The sequence below is a fragment of the Ceratosolen solmsi genome, unplaced genomic scaffold (genome assembly GCF_000503995.2).
Source record: "Ceratosolen solmsi marchali unplaced genomic scaffold, CerSol_1.0 scaffold17, whole genome shotgun sequence".
Lineage (NCBI taxonomy): Eukaryota > Metazoa > Arthropoda > Insecta > Hymenoptera > Agaonidae > Ceratosolen > Ceratosolen solmsi.
The window spans coordinates 1,033,584-1,051,007 of record NW_011948445.1 but is presented as its reverse complement, the minus strand read 5'-3'; the positions used below and the strand labels follow the sequence as shown (position 1 = coordinate 1,051,007).

The window sequence follows — 17,424 nt, the reverse complement described above, 5'->3', positions numbered from 1 at the left end:
ATAGTTTTTTTAATTCCTTGTCGGCTCCGACGAATGTTGTTCCACAGTCGGAATACATGACCTGTGGAGTGCCTCTGCGGTTTGAAAATCTACGGTATGCTGCAATGAACCCTTTTGTTGAGTAATTACCCACTACTTCAATGTGCACTGCTGACGTAGTGAGGCAGACAAGTACACAAATCCAGGCCTTGTAGGTTTTTGCTCTTCGACCCTTCCATGTCCTTATGGTAAGGGGACCAGCATAATCCACTCCAGTGTGAGTGAATGATCGCGAAGGCGTTACTCTTGGAAAAGGTAGTTGTCCCATTAATTAGCTGGCGTGAATCCCTCGTTGTTTCGCGCAAGTGATGCACCTTAGAATGTGTGATTTTACAGCTGATCCCCGTGTATTGTTTTGAGATGTGCTTGTTCGATGATGAGTTTTGTAAATTGTGATGACTTCGGAAGGATGGCTCGATGTTTTTTTACTCTCTGATATTGCTGCGTTCATTAATCGTCCACCGACTCTTATGATTCCGTGTGCATCGATGTAAACCGTCAGTCGGTAAAAGGCGTGAGATGAGGGTAATCCTGTAGTTCGCATTGCTCGTAATTCCTGACAAAGGTATGTGTTTTATGTCAATCTTATCCACTGTGTTCTTGCCAGATTTATTTCCGTATGTGTCAGTTGGTTTGATGTGGGGCATTTTCCCCTTAGGCACGCGACGAACCTAATGCATGTCGCAGTTATTCTAAGTAATTCATTAAGTGTTGGATATTTGTAAACAATTTTCCAGTCGTATTCTGATTCTTTGGTGGTTACGGTTAACGACACATTTGGGCGAGCTTCTTGATCGCATTGGTCATTTCTGTCAACTGGTTGCACTGGCCAAGAGTCTGAAGTTGGTGTCCATGTTGGGCCTGTCCACCATAGAGCGTGATCCTTGAGTTGTTGGGTGTTGAGTCCTCTGGATGCGCAGTCAGCTGTGTTTGATGTTCCGGGTACGTACCTCCATTGTGTCCATAAGTGTGTAGCTCTTATTTTCATTTTTAGGGTGGTTTTGATGTGAGCCATGAGTTTTGACAGTAGCAGTGCGGCTACTAATTCCAGTTTTGGTATTGTTAGCCTTTTGAGTGGTGCCACCCTTGTTTTTGAGCATATGAGTGCGACGGTCGGTACCTTGTTGTCATTGTGTATTACCATGTAAATGACGGCAGCCATTGCTAGTTGTGACGCGTCAGCAAATCCATGTAGTTCTATCATGGATGATTCTTCTGTTTTGAACCATCGAGGTATGGTTATTTCATTCAAACATTGTAGCTCCATTCTGATGGTGTGCCATCGGTTGATGACTTCGTTTGCGAGGGGTTCATCCCATCTGACTGTGTGAAGCCATAGTTCTTGAAGTAGTATCTTGGCTCGTATTACTACTGGTGATGCGAATCCCAATGGATCAAATATTTTTGCAATGTTAGAGAGGATGGTGCGCTTTGAGATGGTAGTTGCGTGAGGGGCCAATGTTGTTGAGAATGTGAAAACGTCTTCGTGTGGTCTCCATTGTAGTCCTAGAATTTTGGTAGTATTTTCGCTTAAGTTTACTGACTGTTCGGGATTCTGTTGTGTCTTCATTGCGGTGATTACTTCTTAGTTAGTGGAGTGCCATTTTGCCAATGGGAATCCGCCCGCTGTGCAGAGGTCCCGTAACTGTGTTGCTGTTTCCACTAATTGGTTTAGATTGTCCGCACCTCCAAAGATATCGTCTACGTATCTTCCGTATTTGAGAGAAGGTATAGCGAGTGGGTAATTGTCTTCTTCGTCATGTATAGGTTGGAGGAGTGTTCGCACAGCCAAGAATGGGGCTGCTCTGCTTCCGTATGTGACTGTTGTCAATTGGTAAATGACTTCGTTGCCTTGTTCGTCCATCCATAGGATTTGCTGTAGATTCCAATCGTGGTGGACCAGTATTTGTCTGTATATCTTCGTGATGTCTGTGGAGAATGCCTGTGTCTGCGTATCCAGATTAGTACGTTGAGAATGTCTGCATTTAGATTTGCGCCTGTATGCATTATGTCATTTAGTGATCGTCCTAAGGATGAAGGTCTTGACGCGTTAAATACTACCCGTAGCTTGGTAGTGGTGCTGTCCGGCTTCAGTACACCATGATGCGACAAATAATAAGTTTTGTGGTTGATCGGGTAGTTCTCAGGTAGTCTTCGCATATGATTCAATTTCTCGTATTCTGTCATGAATTGAGTGTATAACGTGCGATAGTTGTCGTCTCTCAAGAATCGTCTTTGTAGACGCAGTAGGCATTGATGGGCAACGTTGTATGATTCACCGAGCGTGTCGGGTGATTCTGTGAGCGGGATTTTTACCATGTATCTTCCAGTACCTGCGTGTGTCTGGTCCCCTTCGTAGTGCTGTTCACACTGCTGATGATATGGATTTAGTTTGCCGTCGAGTCCCCGTGGTACTTCTTCTTGTGCCCAGAATTTTAGTAGTAGATTTTGTAGGGTATCTTCCAGATCCTCAGTGATTATGGTTATTGATGTGGCTGTGTGAGAGAGACCGCCGACTGGTCCGCTTATTAACCAACCGAAGATCGACAGTTGTGCAATACGTGACAATGATCACTGCTTGATGATGTCAGACTTTATCACTTGTCCATACATGTCGGCTCCCAGCACAATGTCTACAGGCCTGGCCTTGTTGTATTCTTGGTCGGCCAGTGGTAGTCCCTTGATGTGTGGCCATGTACATATTGGCAGGTCGTGGGACGGTAACAGTATAGATAATGACTTTAATATGTACGCATAAACAATAATTGACTCTCTCGAGTCTAGTGATTGTATGGTGAGCGTGATGGTCCCTAATGGTTGAATTGGTGATGTTCTGCTTATTCCGTGTACAAGTACGGCAGACTTCCTCGGGGTTACATTAAATTATCGTGCTAGCCTTTCAGTGATGAGTGAAATCTCGGAACCATTGTCGATGGACACGCGCGCTTGATGGGTGATTGATTGTATGATTACCTTAACTACCGCAGTGGCTAGCAGGGTCATTGGTGCTGTTGTGCTCGAGTGCTTCTTAGTTAGTCATGTGGTGTGCAATGATTGGACAGGATCGCTTGTACTGGTGTTCTCGGACTCATGTAGTAATGTGTGGTGGACCTTGTGGCATGTCATGCACCTCCCTTTGTTGATGCAGGGTCGCGCTAAATGAGTAACCAGGCAGTTACAACATCGCTTTAGTTTTTTTTATTGCAGCCACTCTGTCGGCGATGCCGAGTTTCTGAAATTGGCTACATATCCAAATCTTGTGAGTTCCGTGACAATAGATGCATCGTACATGTTTAATGAATAGTTTGCTTCGATATGGTGTCTTGTGGGCAGTTGATGGCTGACATAATCTTACGAACTTTTTGTTTGATGCACGGGGTTAATGCACGGCGAGATTAATTGATTAATAATTAAACACTACATTTATAATTTGCTATTGTTATGATAGTACTAAAATTGAATTATGTGTTAATACCATAAAATTAATAAATATATTTTTATAATAGATCCCAATTTATAAGCTTAACTGATAAACTTCGTGTTCCAGATTGCGAGAACATTCTTCTTGCCACACTTTCCCACGGTCGTTGAACACTCGAGAAGGTCAGTACATCTAGAAAACACTTGTGGATAGTTATTTTATTTATTCTCGCATATCAAAAAACGTGCTCATGATTTTCAGGTGCAGTTAAACGATCTTGTTCTTTACTGCCAAGAAGTCGGAGATTCTCAAAGAGTATCAGATATACGTAAACTATCGAGTACAATACATTTCCTAAATTTCACTGCAATCCAAAACCCCGCACGTGCAACAACAAGCAATCGGCGTACGTGCGCATTCGGCATCTTAAGACAATGCTCATTGTTCTCAACTATGCCGAATCTTGTCGATCGCGCTAGCCAATCGACCACGCCCTAGAAGATCCCCTCATACCACTAAGTCCTAGAGAAGGGACAGACGACCAATAGTCGACACACCCCCATCTTCAGACACTATCCCGACTTTAGCATATTGAAGACTAAACCCGGAAGGAAGTGGAAGTGAATTATCAATCATGCTGCCCAAAGTCGCGCTCTGATTGGACACGAGAATGAAGAAGGGGTCCTTTGTGGAACCGGATCAGCGAACTATTTAAGAAGGATAATTACAATGTCCCACCACTCTTTTTCTAATACTCATTCTTATTCTCGCGAAGAGTCACTACTTATAGAAAAGTCGATCAGCTGAGTCTCGTAAAATATTTTTCTACTTCTGTGGTTCAATATCCAGTTACATTTAGTCTCGTCAAGCATATATAGCTCAAGGAGCGAAATTATTGTCATGTCAATAAAAAGAGACAAAAGAAAGTTCAAGTGCAAGCAGATCGTGCATGGGAGCTTCCCATCAAGCCTGTGAGGAGAAACTGAAAATATCACACTACAAGTAAGTCTTACCTCTAATGTAGATTCTTCGTTTCACAGCCTACTCATTTACGGACCGCAAGCTGTCCGAGTCCAGAAGTTTCCCGCGCATGCTCATTTCACAAGACCAGCAATTCGCGCCATTCAGTGGCACGCATTTCTTCTAACCTCTATCTTAGGATCGTGTTCATTCACACGGCTTATTATTAGAGGCAGCTGCAAAACGTCCCAAGACCACGGAGCAGAAAAGAACTGTAGTGTTCGTCCAGAGCACAACAAACAATCATAACCTCTCAAGTGATAGTATTTAAAAAGTGCTAATAGTTTTATAACCTATCTCTTTTCACAGTAGATTACTATTTCACACGCTTCGTCCAAACTATACCGCAACACCACATTCATTATTATTAATAAGTTCATTTATAACCTCCTCAAGAATAATAATCCCTAAATTGGAAAGTAAATGGAATAAACAGCATAAGAAATATTTGTGTTAATTATTGAATCAGTGCATTAATCCCTACATTTGGCTACGCTTTCTCCCACACAACAGCTAGTCCTTTTTCTTAGTTAATTCTAAACAACTCAGAATCATAAATAAGAAAAGTAGATAAAATTCATTAAATTACTATTAATATAGATTGCATGATCTATCAAAATGCAACATTATTATCTACAGCAAAAAATATTAGACATTTATTAATTGACATAGTCTATAATATTTAATTATATATATATTATGTTACGGATTACAGCAGTTTTAAGCGGAATGCAAAGTGGGAGAAGTGTGAGCGCGCGAGCATTTGTTTTGTAAACATTAGCCAACGGACTCAAAGAATGCTTCTAGCCGAAAAACTCTAATATACGACTATAATTCTGAGAAGTATTAACAAATGAACCCTACAAAGCCATGCCCTATTGACGTCACGACAAATAGCGGCATGGTAACAACCACCGATGCGCTATTGGCGCAGCCATTTCGTACGAGAATATGTAAGGAGCTGCATGTGTCGCGATTGCTTTTTACTAGTACTAATCGTGCACTCTTCACATCGGGCTCGCTATCCAACCCTGCCATCGCCATTGGGAGGCCATGGCAAGCATCAAGCAACCTAAGGAACTAATAGTGATGCCACAATTATACTGGCACCCACGCCTCCGTAAGCAACGCAAACGCTTGTTTCTTACTACTTCTTACTAGTTAACAAGCACACATCACGACGTTTACGCCCGCATGTAAGTAACGCCGACGCTCGTTCTTACGACTACTACTACAGCGGTTCCTGCCAACTCAAGTAAGATGCGACCAGACGCTCGTTCCTTTTATAATACAAGTATGATATCAAGGAAAATTAAATTTCTACTTGAAGTTTGTTTAAAAATAAACATAAAAATTTTGAAATGACTTTCACATAGATGATTGTCTATACTTAAATTTTCAATAATCAAATTTTATTGACATATTTATAAGAAAATAAGTATAACTAATTGTACAAAATGTGTCCTGTGATCCTGCTCGTTTTATCAAGGCCGGTTCGAAGGATACAAAATTGTTTATGCAGACAGCTCAGAGACCAGGAGATGTTATGTAGTAGCGATATGCGGCAAGTGGAAGGGATAGTGTAATTAATTCAATGCCAATACATCTATTTGTTATGCTGTTTATTTCGTTAAATTCCAGATACAAAGATGATTTTTATTGCTGTTATCAATTGTTGAACTCTTGGTTTGAGCAGATCACGCTGTGCTGTAGCAAGCGTACTTTAACCAGAGATAATTGGATGTAATATTTTGCTTCTCTTGGCATAGTATACTTGTTCGGGATTGATGTAGGCCCATGAATTTCAAACAAAAGAAAGGTCATACTCGCTGTCCGGCATACCGCATGTGCGCCTAGACTGACCGCATGTGCGGCTAGACTGGCCCGCACGTGCGGACCGGGACGGATACTCGAGCGAATATTTACAAACAAAACTCGGCAAGTCCGAGCAAGTTTACGACCCGAAATATAATATACTGTAAGATCACCCAAGGGTATTACTCCTACTTTTCTCTCATCGAACATTCTCGAAGGTTCTAGATGTTTCCTTCGACGCCTCGTGTAAAAATTAGTGCAACAACGATGATGCCATGTTGCCAGCTAAGTGAGCCGCCGCGTGCCTATATAAGGGACGCACGCGGCGCGTCTCGACCTCTCTTGCTGAAAGTACCTCTCTTGCTGAAGATACCTCTCGCTAAAAATCATCTCTTGTACCACCCTCGCTCAACTGCGCTTGCGGCTAACATCTTGCCGTGACCCGACCGCAGTGACAGACCATAGTGAACCGATTCAATCACCTACCAGTAGAAGCCATGGCACACGGGCCTCGATCTGTCCTCAGCAGGACCGCCATGGAACGGTCGGTATTTTCAGCAGATCCGCCACGGAACGATCAAGCCTTCGGTTCGTGCGTGTATTCAAAAGGCTCATACGCTCATTTGTAATATCACTTCGCGCTCACTCAAGCGTAACTGCCGCTCAGTGTATAGTGTACTGTGAAGACGACGCGTGGCCATATAATCGTCATCATAGTTAAAATTACGCGCGTGCATACGAATAAGAAATCAGCAGATTAGATCATAGTAAAGACTACACGCGTGCATAAGAAAAGGAAATCGGCAGTTTTAAATAGTGATTACAGTGAAGCCAATGGAATAGTAATCAAAGGAAACATTAATCACACAGCAGTAAAGCACCTTGCCTGCATTTTATAAGGTACATATTTTTATATTAATAAATAAACTAGTCACATCTAGCACAAGAAACCTAGGCAATTTCGCATCCCCTCACGCAGTCGGCAGGTGATGGACACTTAGTCGTGCATTCTCTAAAATAAACACCAAGTGATGAGCACGTGGTCGCGCATTCCTTCTAATAGCCACCAGGTGATGAGCGCGTGGTTGCGCATTCTCTAAATAGTCAACTCAATGACACAGTAAGTCAAGGCCGGACTTCAATATATCGATTGATCAACAGTAAAGACATTTTCCAGAAATCCTGAAGATTTCTAAGGTTTATAATCAATGATACTTGTGTGTAACTAGCTCTTCTACCGATCCCATAAATAAATAAAGATACAATTGATTACGTAATATATTCCATTAAACATCTTACACCATATCAAGTATAGTTATTCATACATCGAGCGTACTTGATTCAAACACCATCTTCTCATGCTACATCACAAGCATGGTTGACTGACTACACCAGCTGATATTTACAACATCAGCATTACTTCAACTTCAAGATACTTAGTCATATCCATAGAACTACAATAATTTAAGAATACAAGAACACATCATTTGACACTTCAATAGAATTATTTATCTCTACACAACAGTGCAATATTGTTATAATTATTTACATTAATAAACATTGTTTTTACTAAATAAACGATATTTTTCAGCCTTGTCTGTTATTGTTTCCTTTGAAGTTATCCTGCCGAGAGACTAATCCACTGAACTATTGAATTCGTAGTTCGAGCCATAAACTAAACTTTTAAAATCGAACAATACTGATGCTATCCCCTGGGAAGTGATTAGTTATAAATTCTTATCACTTCTTCTAGTAGTGCTGCGTGTTTGTTCTGCTATGAGCGCAGAATGGCGCGAAGATTGGCTTCGTCAGCGTAGGACTCTAGCTAGGAAAGAGGTTAGGTCGACACGGTGGGCGTAAATGGCTTGCAGACTTGACGACACGTGCTACGGACCTATGGGGCACGTGCTTCTCCTCGTGTACAGACAGTAGAATTAATTTAGATTATTTTACGTGTACCTGTGAGATGGCCTCAATCCTTTACGTATACTCGATAACCTGGCTTCTTAGACTTCTGAATCTTAAATGATGGATATGATGCCTAAAGTAGATGATACTACTTACGAAGACTAATCTTGGACTCAATTGAGGAACTTTACCGCTTCCTTCTTCAACAAGGACTTGAACTAGTACCTATTTTCGAACTCCGATAAGGCAATTTTATATGTCTCTTTTCCTTGAGGACTTCAAAGAAAGTTTGTCTTTAGATTACATTTTGAAGGACTTGCTACTTCCTATTTGAATACGGACTTTACCGAGAGTGATTGAATCTTGTAATTGTCTCTCTTAAATATATTCACTGACCATGGTTTTCACTTGGAATCCCTATCCTTTTTTGTCCAATCAGAGAGCTTCCCACTCACAGAGCGAGGGCAGCACCTCTCGTGACTTCATTTTCAATTACGAAGCTTAAACTTCTTTTGATCTTCACGATAAGAAGAACTCTCGGATCTCGTTGCCTTTGACGCATCTGGCGATCGCATGATAACTTGACGCCTAATGAGTTAGGTTTTCCCGTGTCTTACGATTTGTTTTATCAGATTTTTATGGGCAGGACTTTTCAGAAGTCTAACGACAATTTAACGATCTTATTTTTCCAGATGTTTTATGGCATAGGAAACGGTTCTCGCAATCTCGAACACTAATTCAGCATTTAATACACAATATCACCTTTATTTAATGTTTTAGACATATAGCTTGATTTTTTTAACTTTGTTATTATTAAATAATAATATAATACGGGTATTACACACAAAAAAGTCACTTCTTTCTTTCGGAAAAAATATAATTCTTTGCATTATTAACACATTATTTTGTTTTGATCACCATCAGACCAGTTCAACAATCTCTGTTCATCGTAAAATTTATCTAAATATTTGTTAATATTCATTTTACTTTTATAAGCTTCTACAAAAGTCAATAATTCACAATGATATTATTTTGTCAAAAGGAGCATACAATGTGCTTACTTATCTTAAACGTATAAGAAAATTCATATATCACATAGTTTGAAGTATTTTCCTAATATTTATTAGTATAATCATTATCTAATGTCTGCAAATGTTAAAAACTGAGTGATCTCGTATATCATAACGTGTATTATTAACAAAATATGTTATATCCTATAATTTTAAATAGATAAATTAAAAATCTTTTTATATTAAGATGATCATGTATAATTTTGATCAATAAATAAACAAAAATTTTCTAAAATAATTTGAATTGAATCATATGAATTAGCTTATGGAATACAAAAATTATTTAAAATTAAATAATACTGATATATGCATTTTATTGTAATTCATTCAGATAAAAGATATATTAATATATATATGTATATATATATATATATATATGTGTGTGTTCGAAAGTGGTATTAATTCCTGGCTCGAACTGCCAGTGTATCGATAGCTTTAATAATTTGCCGCCCGCTCTAGCAGATGCTCAGGTGCGAGTCAAGTGGAAAAGTTGTAGAATATGCAATCTTCGTTAACATATAGTTTATTAACAGTTACATTAATAATAAGCCGGATTCACTTTTTATAGAAGAGTGTAAACTGTCTTGTCTCAATGATGAGGTTGCTCCTCGATGGTGACGATGTCGTGGCCTCTGCTAATGTTGTATGAACTAGCAGAGATATGTTCAAACCCCTGTGTAGGATGTGTGACTTTGAAGTGTATATATTCACACACGCCTATGTCGGTTCACTGCAAGAGAACGAGGCTCGTCACGTGCTTGCCTTATATATCCACGCGGCAGCTTACTTAGCTGACAACAAAGCATCGTTGTTGCTGTACTGAAATCTCGTATGTAGAATCACTGAAATTCTCGTCCCAAGTGTTTACAGAAACTTGAGTGCTAGAGACTAGCGATGCCTATAGTCAACGGTCTTGGAAGTTGCTTCAATCCCGAATAATATATATATATATATATATATATATATATATATAATGTATTATATTTGTACTTACAATAGGAAATCTTGCTCCCAACATGGATTAGCTCCTTTGACAGTGATAGTTGTTGATTTAACATTTTGTAATTTTAATGTTACATAGGTATTGAATTGTTGTGCTATAAAATGAAATTCATTCAATGTTTTCTATTAAGATATAAATAAATATTTAATTCTTATATAAATTCATTATTTAAAAAATATTTAATAAAATATATACGTTCTAAATTCATAACAAAGCATGATTATTAAGCTTTATTTCTTTAAAATAAAATTTTATTAATATTTTATATATATAAAAAAGATAAAAATGTTCTCTAAGTGAAAAAATACAAAGATATGTATTTTCAATAATATATAGTTATTTGTACATTCATATGTTTACAACGTGTAATATTATTTTTATTTAAAAACAAATTTAATTTATGTAAGCTTTATGCAATTAATAATTGAAATATAATTTCTATTAACGTTTACGTTAAATTTATAATGTTGAATAAAAGTTAATTTTTATATTATATTAAAGTATAAAACGCGTATGTTTTTTTAAAAGACATCAGAATACATCAAGAAAAAAGTAAAATTATAAAAGTTAACTTATTTAGTGAACTATTATTATTCATATTATGATTTGAACCGAATATTATATCTTATTTATATAATCAAATAAAAAATTTTCGTATGGCAATATATATTCGTATATATCAAATAAATATTTTTCGTATGGCAATATATATAAATATATATTATGCAATTATAATTTTAGGTAATTGGAAAAAATATAAGACACTCAGAATACGTTTTGTATTACATTTTTTCTTATTTAAGGTAAATTAGATACTTACCTTGAACACCTATATATCGCGCTTTCTTTACTGTAACAAAAAAAGATAATTTTATTAGACTCTGTTAATTGAAATTTTTAAGATATTAAATTATATAAAAATGGTATATAAAGTAAGATATATACGTGCAAATTTATTAAATGTGATTTGACATTTTTGAATTTGTGAAATTATTGAAGTTATTTGTGATAATAATTAAAGAAATAATTAAATTAAATTAATAAATTAGTAACAATAAATAAAGGTAAATGTGTAAGGGGCCTTAGAACCTACATATATATAGAAAATATATAGTATATATAATATAATATACATTTTGGTATCGTTTCGTATTTCCCTTCACACAAAATTAAAAGAGCCATATCTTCTATCATAATTAGGTGCATAGTAGTAATGCAAATTATATGCCGAGGTCGAAATACATTATCTAAAATATAAATTTAAATTTTAAAACAATAATTCTCAATTCCAAATTTGAAAACAATTGTTGCTGTTAAATATATAATCTGATAATTTGGTACTAGTTCAAGGTTGTTGGCCAATCATTTTATCTTCATTGTACTATATATGACTGTACTATAAAATATAATCTTTTTTTTATTTAATATCCATGAATACATCTTTTTATACTTGACGTAAATTTAGTAAACGTTTTTTATTTGATGTAAATGCACTATTATAATGGTAGAAGCTCAAATATTGCTATTTAATATTTTTTATAGATACAAAAATCTATAAAAATGATATAATATTCATGTAATTATTTTATAATACATGTTTTTATTTGTTGTTATTCCAAATGATATCATAACTTTTATTAATTATTACATGATAGTATTGAAGAAGTCGACTATATAATATTTAATAATTCATCGAATATAATATTCATCACAAGCCTCTAACAGCAAATTTTAATAATTGTATTTCAATTAATAAATTAATTTTTTATGAAGAATTAATGTAACCAAAGTATATAGTAAGGTATGAATAATAAAGTATATAAATTATCTTTCATTAATAATATGTTAAGCAGAGTAAAAATAATATTTAGATATTATTTTCTGTCTAAAACTCTTGATTATGTAATTATAAAGTCTTATTAATTAAATAATGAAAGTGAAGTTTTGAAAGTGATTTAGAAATGATGGTAAAAAAGTATTTTCTCTTTTCATTCATTAATGTATGATCTAAAATAAATAGAGATATCGAGAGCTTTAAAAACTAATTGAAAAATTAATTGTCAAGATTTAGATTTAATAGTTTTATAGTTTGGACAATTATGAATCTTTTATATTTTTATATTTTTATATTTTCCTATCTATATTTGTACTCGTATATTAGTTATAATTAAATAATTTTTAAACTGCATATGGACCTTTAAATTTTAATAATAGTTATTTAATAACTTTATATATAGATGTTCAATGTATTACATACTCTCTAACTCTATATAGAATTTAAATCATTCTTTTTAAATTTTTTTATCTTTTTCTTGTCAACTTTCTTGTTATAAATAGATATTACTTGTTACAATTACATTTTAATTTTAAATAATAATTTATACTCATGGCATTTTCATATTGTAAGTTAATTATTTTTAATAAAAATTGATGTTATTTTGTGATTAGAATTAGTTATTGTTTCAACATAAGTATTTTAATTTCTAATAATACTAAAGTAATACCAAAAATGCTCACTGATTTACTGAACACAGCTTTAAAATAATTCTTAGAATTTACAATATATAGTTTACCACATATGACATTGACGTGTACTGACAAATACCGAATTGTAGTGAATTATTGAAAGTAAATAGTTTACTTAAATAAAATAACTAATAGGATATAGACAGACGTTTGTTGTGTTTTTGATAACAAACAAAAATCTTGAAAATGTATCCATTATTTCAAACCAGAGATTTCAGATATACATAATATAATTTATATTATTTTTGTACAAAGATCTTATATTAGATCATTCTGTATTAATTACTGTATTATAATTCATATTTTATAATGAACTAATCTGTAATAATTACTGATATTACGTCCAAACGTAATGTTTGTAATAAGTGGTTGAATTAGATACATTTAATATTAAATTTTTAAACAACTACGTATTAAATTTTTTAGCAAATTAAATAATTAAAATCATATTTTTTCAAGTGGAAGATTCAATATTTGATATTATAATTAATATAGTATACTTATTACAGATCGTACTAAATGTAACTTTCACGTCTAATTAAATAAATATACTTAATGTACTTAAATTTGGAAACTTCTCAATTAGAATAATATTGTATTACTTATATATGAAAAAATGATCGATTAAATTTAAGGCCTACACATATTATACTAATTAAAATAGCATTTGTAAACTCTATACTTTCACTGTCTATAAACTGTTCATTTTCCTCCACTTTTTTGTTGGTCTCCCTCTTATAATTTTATTTATCATAATAATACACACACACACACACACACACACACACACATATATATATATATATATATACATATATCCTTTTTGTTACATTCTGGATAGTATTTTTTTCAGTAACTTGCGCAATCTAATTAATTAAAAATTAATAATTTAGTATGATTCGTTTAATACATTCTTTGATAATTTGTATTAATATAAAATGTTATTTTTAATAATATTTTTGGAATTAAATGACTATACATTGCTTTTATTGAATACAAAATAAAAAACTATTAGGAAATTGAAGTTTACTATATTATGTTCGAGTGTATATCCTAAAACAATCTGAAAATGTTTTTATACGAAAATTCTTACATTTTATATGCTTTTAATATGTATTTAATAATTATATTTGTTATGTTTTAAAATTTAAATAAACTAAATTATCTAATTATTAGCTGATGTTCAAAAAATTAAACGATGTAAATAATTATCTATTTTTTCATAAAACCTATCTATATTGACAAAAAACATTAGTAAAAGAAGAATATAATACGATATAAATATATATATATATAATGTAGTAAAAAATTGTGGTATAAAATATTTATTATTCAAAATAGTTGTAGATCAAATGATTTATTAATTAAGAGAAAGCTGAATTTACAAGAAAAATAGAAGCAAATAATATAATGTGGAACAAAATAATATAACAAGTTGCTTACAAATGATGCGCGAGTGCAAATACAGAGAAAGTTAAAATAGTATGAGAGAGAGAGAGAGAGAGAGAGAGAGAGAGAGAGAGAGAGAGAGAGACAGACAGACAGACAGACAGACAGACAGACAGACAGACAGACAGACAGACAGACAGAGAGAGAGAGAGACAGACAGACAGACAGACAGACAGACAGATATATAGACAGAAAGATAAATTTATACCTTATAGTGTTTTTATTTTAATAATAAAATTATTAGTTTTGTAATTTTTTTTTAATTAATGAAATTAAAAAATACATTATTTATATTTAATATAATCAATTTATAAATAAAACAATATAAGTAGTATTACAAACATTACTAACAACTATTAGAAATAATTATGTGGAATAATAATTGTTTTAAATTATAAATGAAATTTATTTATATTTATATTATACAAAAAACTATTAAATTAAAAAATTTAATAGCAATTTTTATTATAAAAATAGTTGGTAACTTTATATTTTATAAACGCTGGTAAAATATGTCGAGGTATTAATATACATGTGATAATAAATAATTATTATTATTTACAATAATGAAAAAAGGTTTAACTAATCGGTCGAAGAAAAATCAACAATATTATTATTCATTTTATTATTATCAACAAATATTATTATTCATTTATTTAATACTATTGAGCTCAATATGAGTAAAAGTAATATTAATAAATTTGATTGGTTGAATATTATATCAAAATGTACTTAAGTTCTTATAAAAATCAAAGTAAAATAGGAATAAAACAGCACGAGATTAAGTACAGCAATGTAGCTTGATGTTAATTTTATCACTAAGTAAGAAAATGATAAAAATATTTTATAAATAAATTATAATTTATTTGAATTTAAAGATATAGGATAGTTATCTATGCAGAGAATTATTATATTTTAAATTGCGACATTACAATCAATATTAAAGTTTAATATATTATATAACAATTAATGCTAGTACTCTCATGGTTAATGCAAATAAGGAATAGTCATACCTGCAATGCTTAGTAAAGACATAATCTTTAAACCTTTTGTTTTTATCGTGTCCAATAATTCCTCCTAAAAATTATATTTTCCCAATTCGATTGTTCACATGATTAGAGTAACAAATGCAGAGATAATTTCCTTAGTCGTTTACCAAGCATATATATCGAAGTATAAAGAAAATATGAATGTACGAGCCGGGCGCGTTTTAATCAATGTATTCTTAAATATGCGCGCTGCTGCATTTACTGACTGGATACGTTCAATTGTGTAATTCTAATTTTTTTTCTTTAAAATTCAGTTCCATAATTTAATATACCTTCTTTTGAAATACTTGAAAAAAGTTAGATTTTAAAGTTGTTCAATCAAATTTTTATGGTTTCGAACGACTGTATGTATTGGGCACACTAAAACGTTTATAATAATCTATCGCCATGATGCTACGTCATACGGGCGTCGCGGCGTCGGCGTCGAGATCAAGAGAAACCCGATTGTGTCGATAAATACCGACAGTAACCGAGTATGAACAGTGTATCAAGAGATTTAAAATTCGATTGATACTTTTTACTTGTGTAGATGGATAATCTACAAATAGATGCAATGAAATTCAGATATTTGCTCAAAATTGATCTGAAATACAACAAGGGTAAAAATTTTATTCTTGTTTATTTTTATGTTATTTAATTCTTTTCTTTTTCAATTAATATCGCATTATTTGAGATGTTTATTTTATAAATTAAGCACTATTGTACCAATAATATGTTCAACAATTGTATTAAATGAACACTGCAAAATAAAAGGGTTTATTTTTTGTTGAATCTTTATATTTTGATAAATATTACACAACTCTCAGTTTATGTATATGATTAAACCTAAGAACTAAAAATTACTTCAGTATTATATTTATGTTTTACTTTTTATTTTAATTTTATAACATCACACATTTATTGTTTTATATAATTTATATTTTCAACTATTTTTTAACTTGTAAAAAAAATTAATTTTTAGTATGTTATTAACATATACACTATTGAATTTGTTAATAACACACAAATATGATAAATATGGGTATAATTGTTATTTTATTAATGTAACAATATAACTATAGAAAGTTATATATAAAATGTAAATAATCACTCGCATTATTAATATAAATTTACAAACATTAAATACAAGACTTTTTTATATTTTGCCTATGGAAAAATCATTGTTTCTTAAATTTATATGAATTTATAATTTTTTTTTCTTCTAATTGCATCATCTAACTACATTTGGGGAAAACGTAAAATAATTATAATTTTAATTTTTTAAATTGTTGATTCATAATTCTTGAAAGATCTATAAAAAAATTTAATATAAATATGTTCATATGTATGCACATGTAACATTCATAATTATATTTAATGCATGAGTGAGTTAGTAATAAATATTAACAAATATGTATATTTGATTGTCTTATTTATGAATATTTTTAAAAAAGCTCTTTTACAAAAATCATGACTTAGATCATTTATTAAAACTTAATATTATGCTGTAAAAATGATAAATAATTTAAATATATACTATATTCTATAATTATTATTTGATACATACTTTATTTTTCCAGTTTTTATATTTTTAGTATAAAGATATAAAACACACTTTTCTAAACACAGAATATGCTTGATATTCTATATAAATTTGAAAACAATATTATAAATATTATACTAAATTTCATTATTTCAAAAATATAAAATTGTAGGATTCAGTTTTAAATTAAGTAAACTCAAATACCTAATATGTTTAAAATGTATATATATTAACATATATATAATATATTGTAACAAAACTATAAAAAAATATTTCTAAGTAATTGTACAATATATTTATTGCAAAATTAACGATAATTATGAACACGTTATAAATATATACATATATACACAATTTATATATCAAGATGATTTATCTAAGTATGTATTTAATATAAAATATGAATTCTATAAATATCTATAAGTGTTCTATAAAAATAAAAAAATTAACTTATGTTGTGAAAACTCTGTACGTAGTAAAATTCTGTAAATATGGTCATTTTTGTACAATGGAAAATATTAACTTTACTTTAAAGAAGATAAAACAAAAAATTATGTTAATGTCATATCATCATCCTTTCAAATTGAAAATATATACAACAG

General features: G+C 32.0%; 1 protein-coding gene across 1 annotated transcript in view; it reads right to left on the bottom strand.

Moving 5' to 3' along the window:
- Positions 1-15,855, bottom strand: part of LOC105366153 (phorbol ester/diacylglycerol-binding protein unc-13-like) — a 30,049-nt gene extending 14,194 nt beyond the window's left edge. The window contains exons 1-3 of the mRNA XM_011504481.1: positions 15,265-15,855; positions 11,097-11,126; positions 10,268-10,370 (exon numbers count right to left, since the gene is read on the bottom strand). Coding sequence (XP_011502783.1) covers positions 10,268-10,370; positions 11,097-11,126; positions 15,265-15,286 — 155 coding nt within the window. The 5' untranslated portion in view covers positions 15,287-15,855. The remainder of the gene's footprint in view (positions 1-10,267; positions 10,371-11,096; positions 11,127-15,264) is intronic.
- Positions 15,856-17,424: the final 1,569 nt, after the last annotated feature.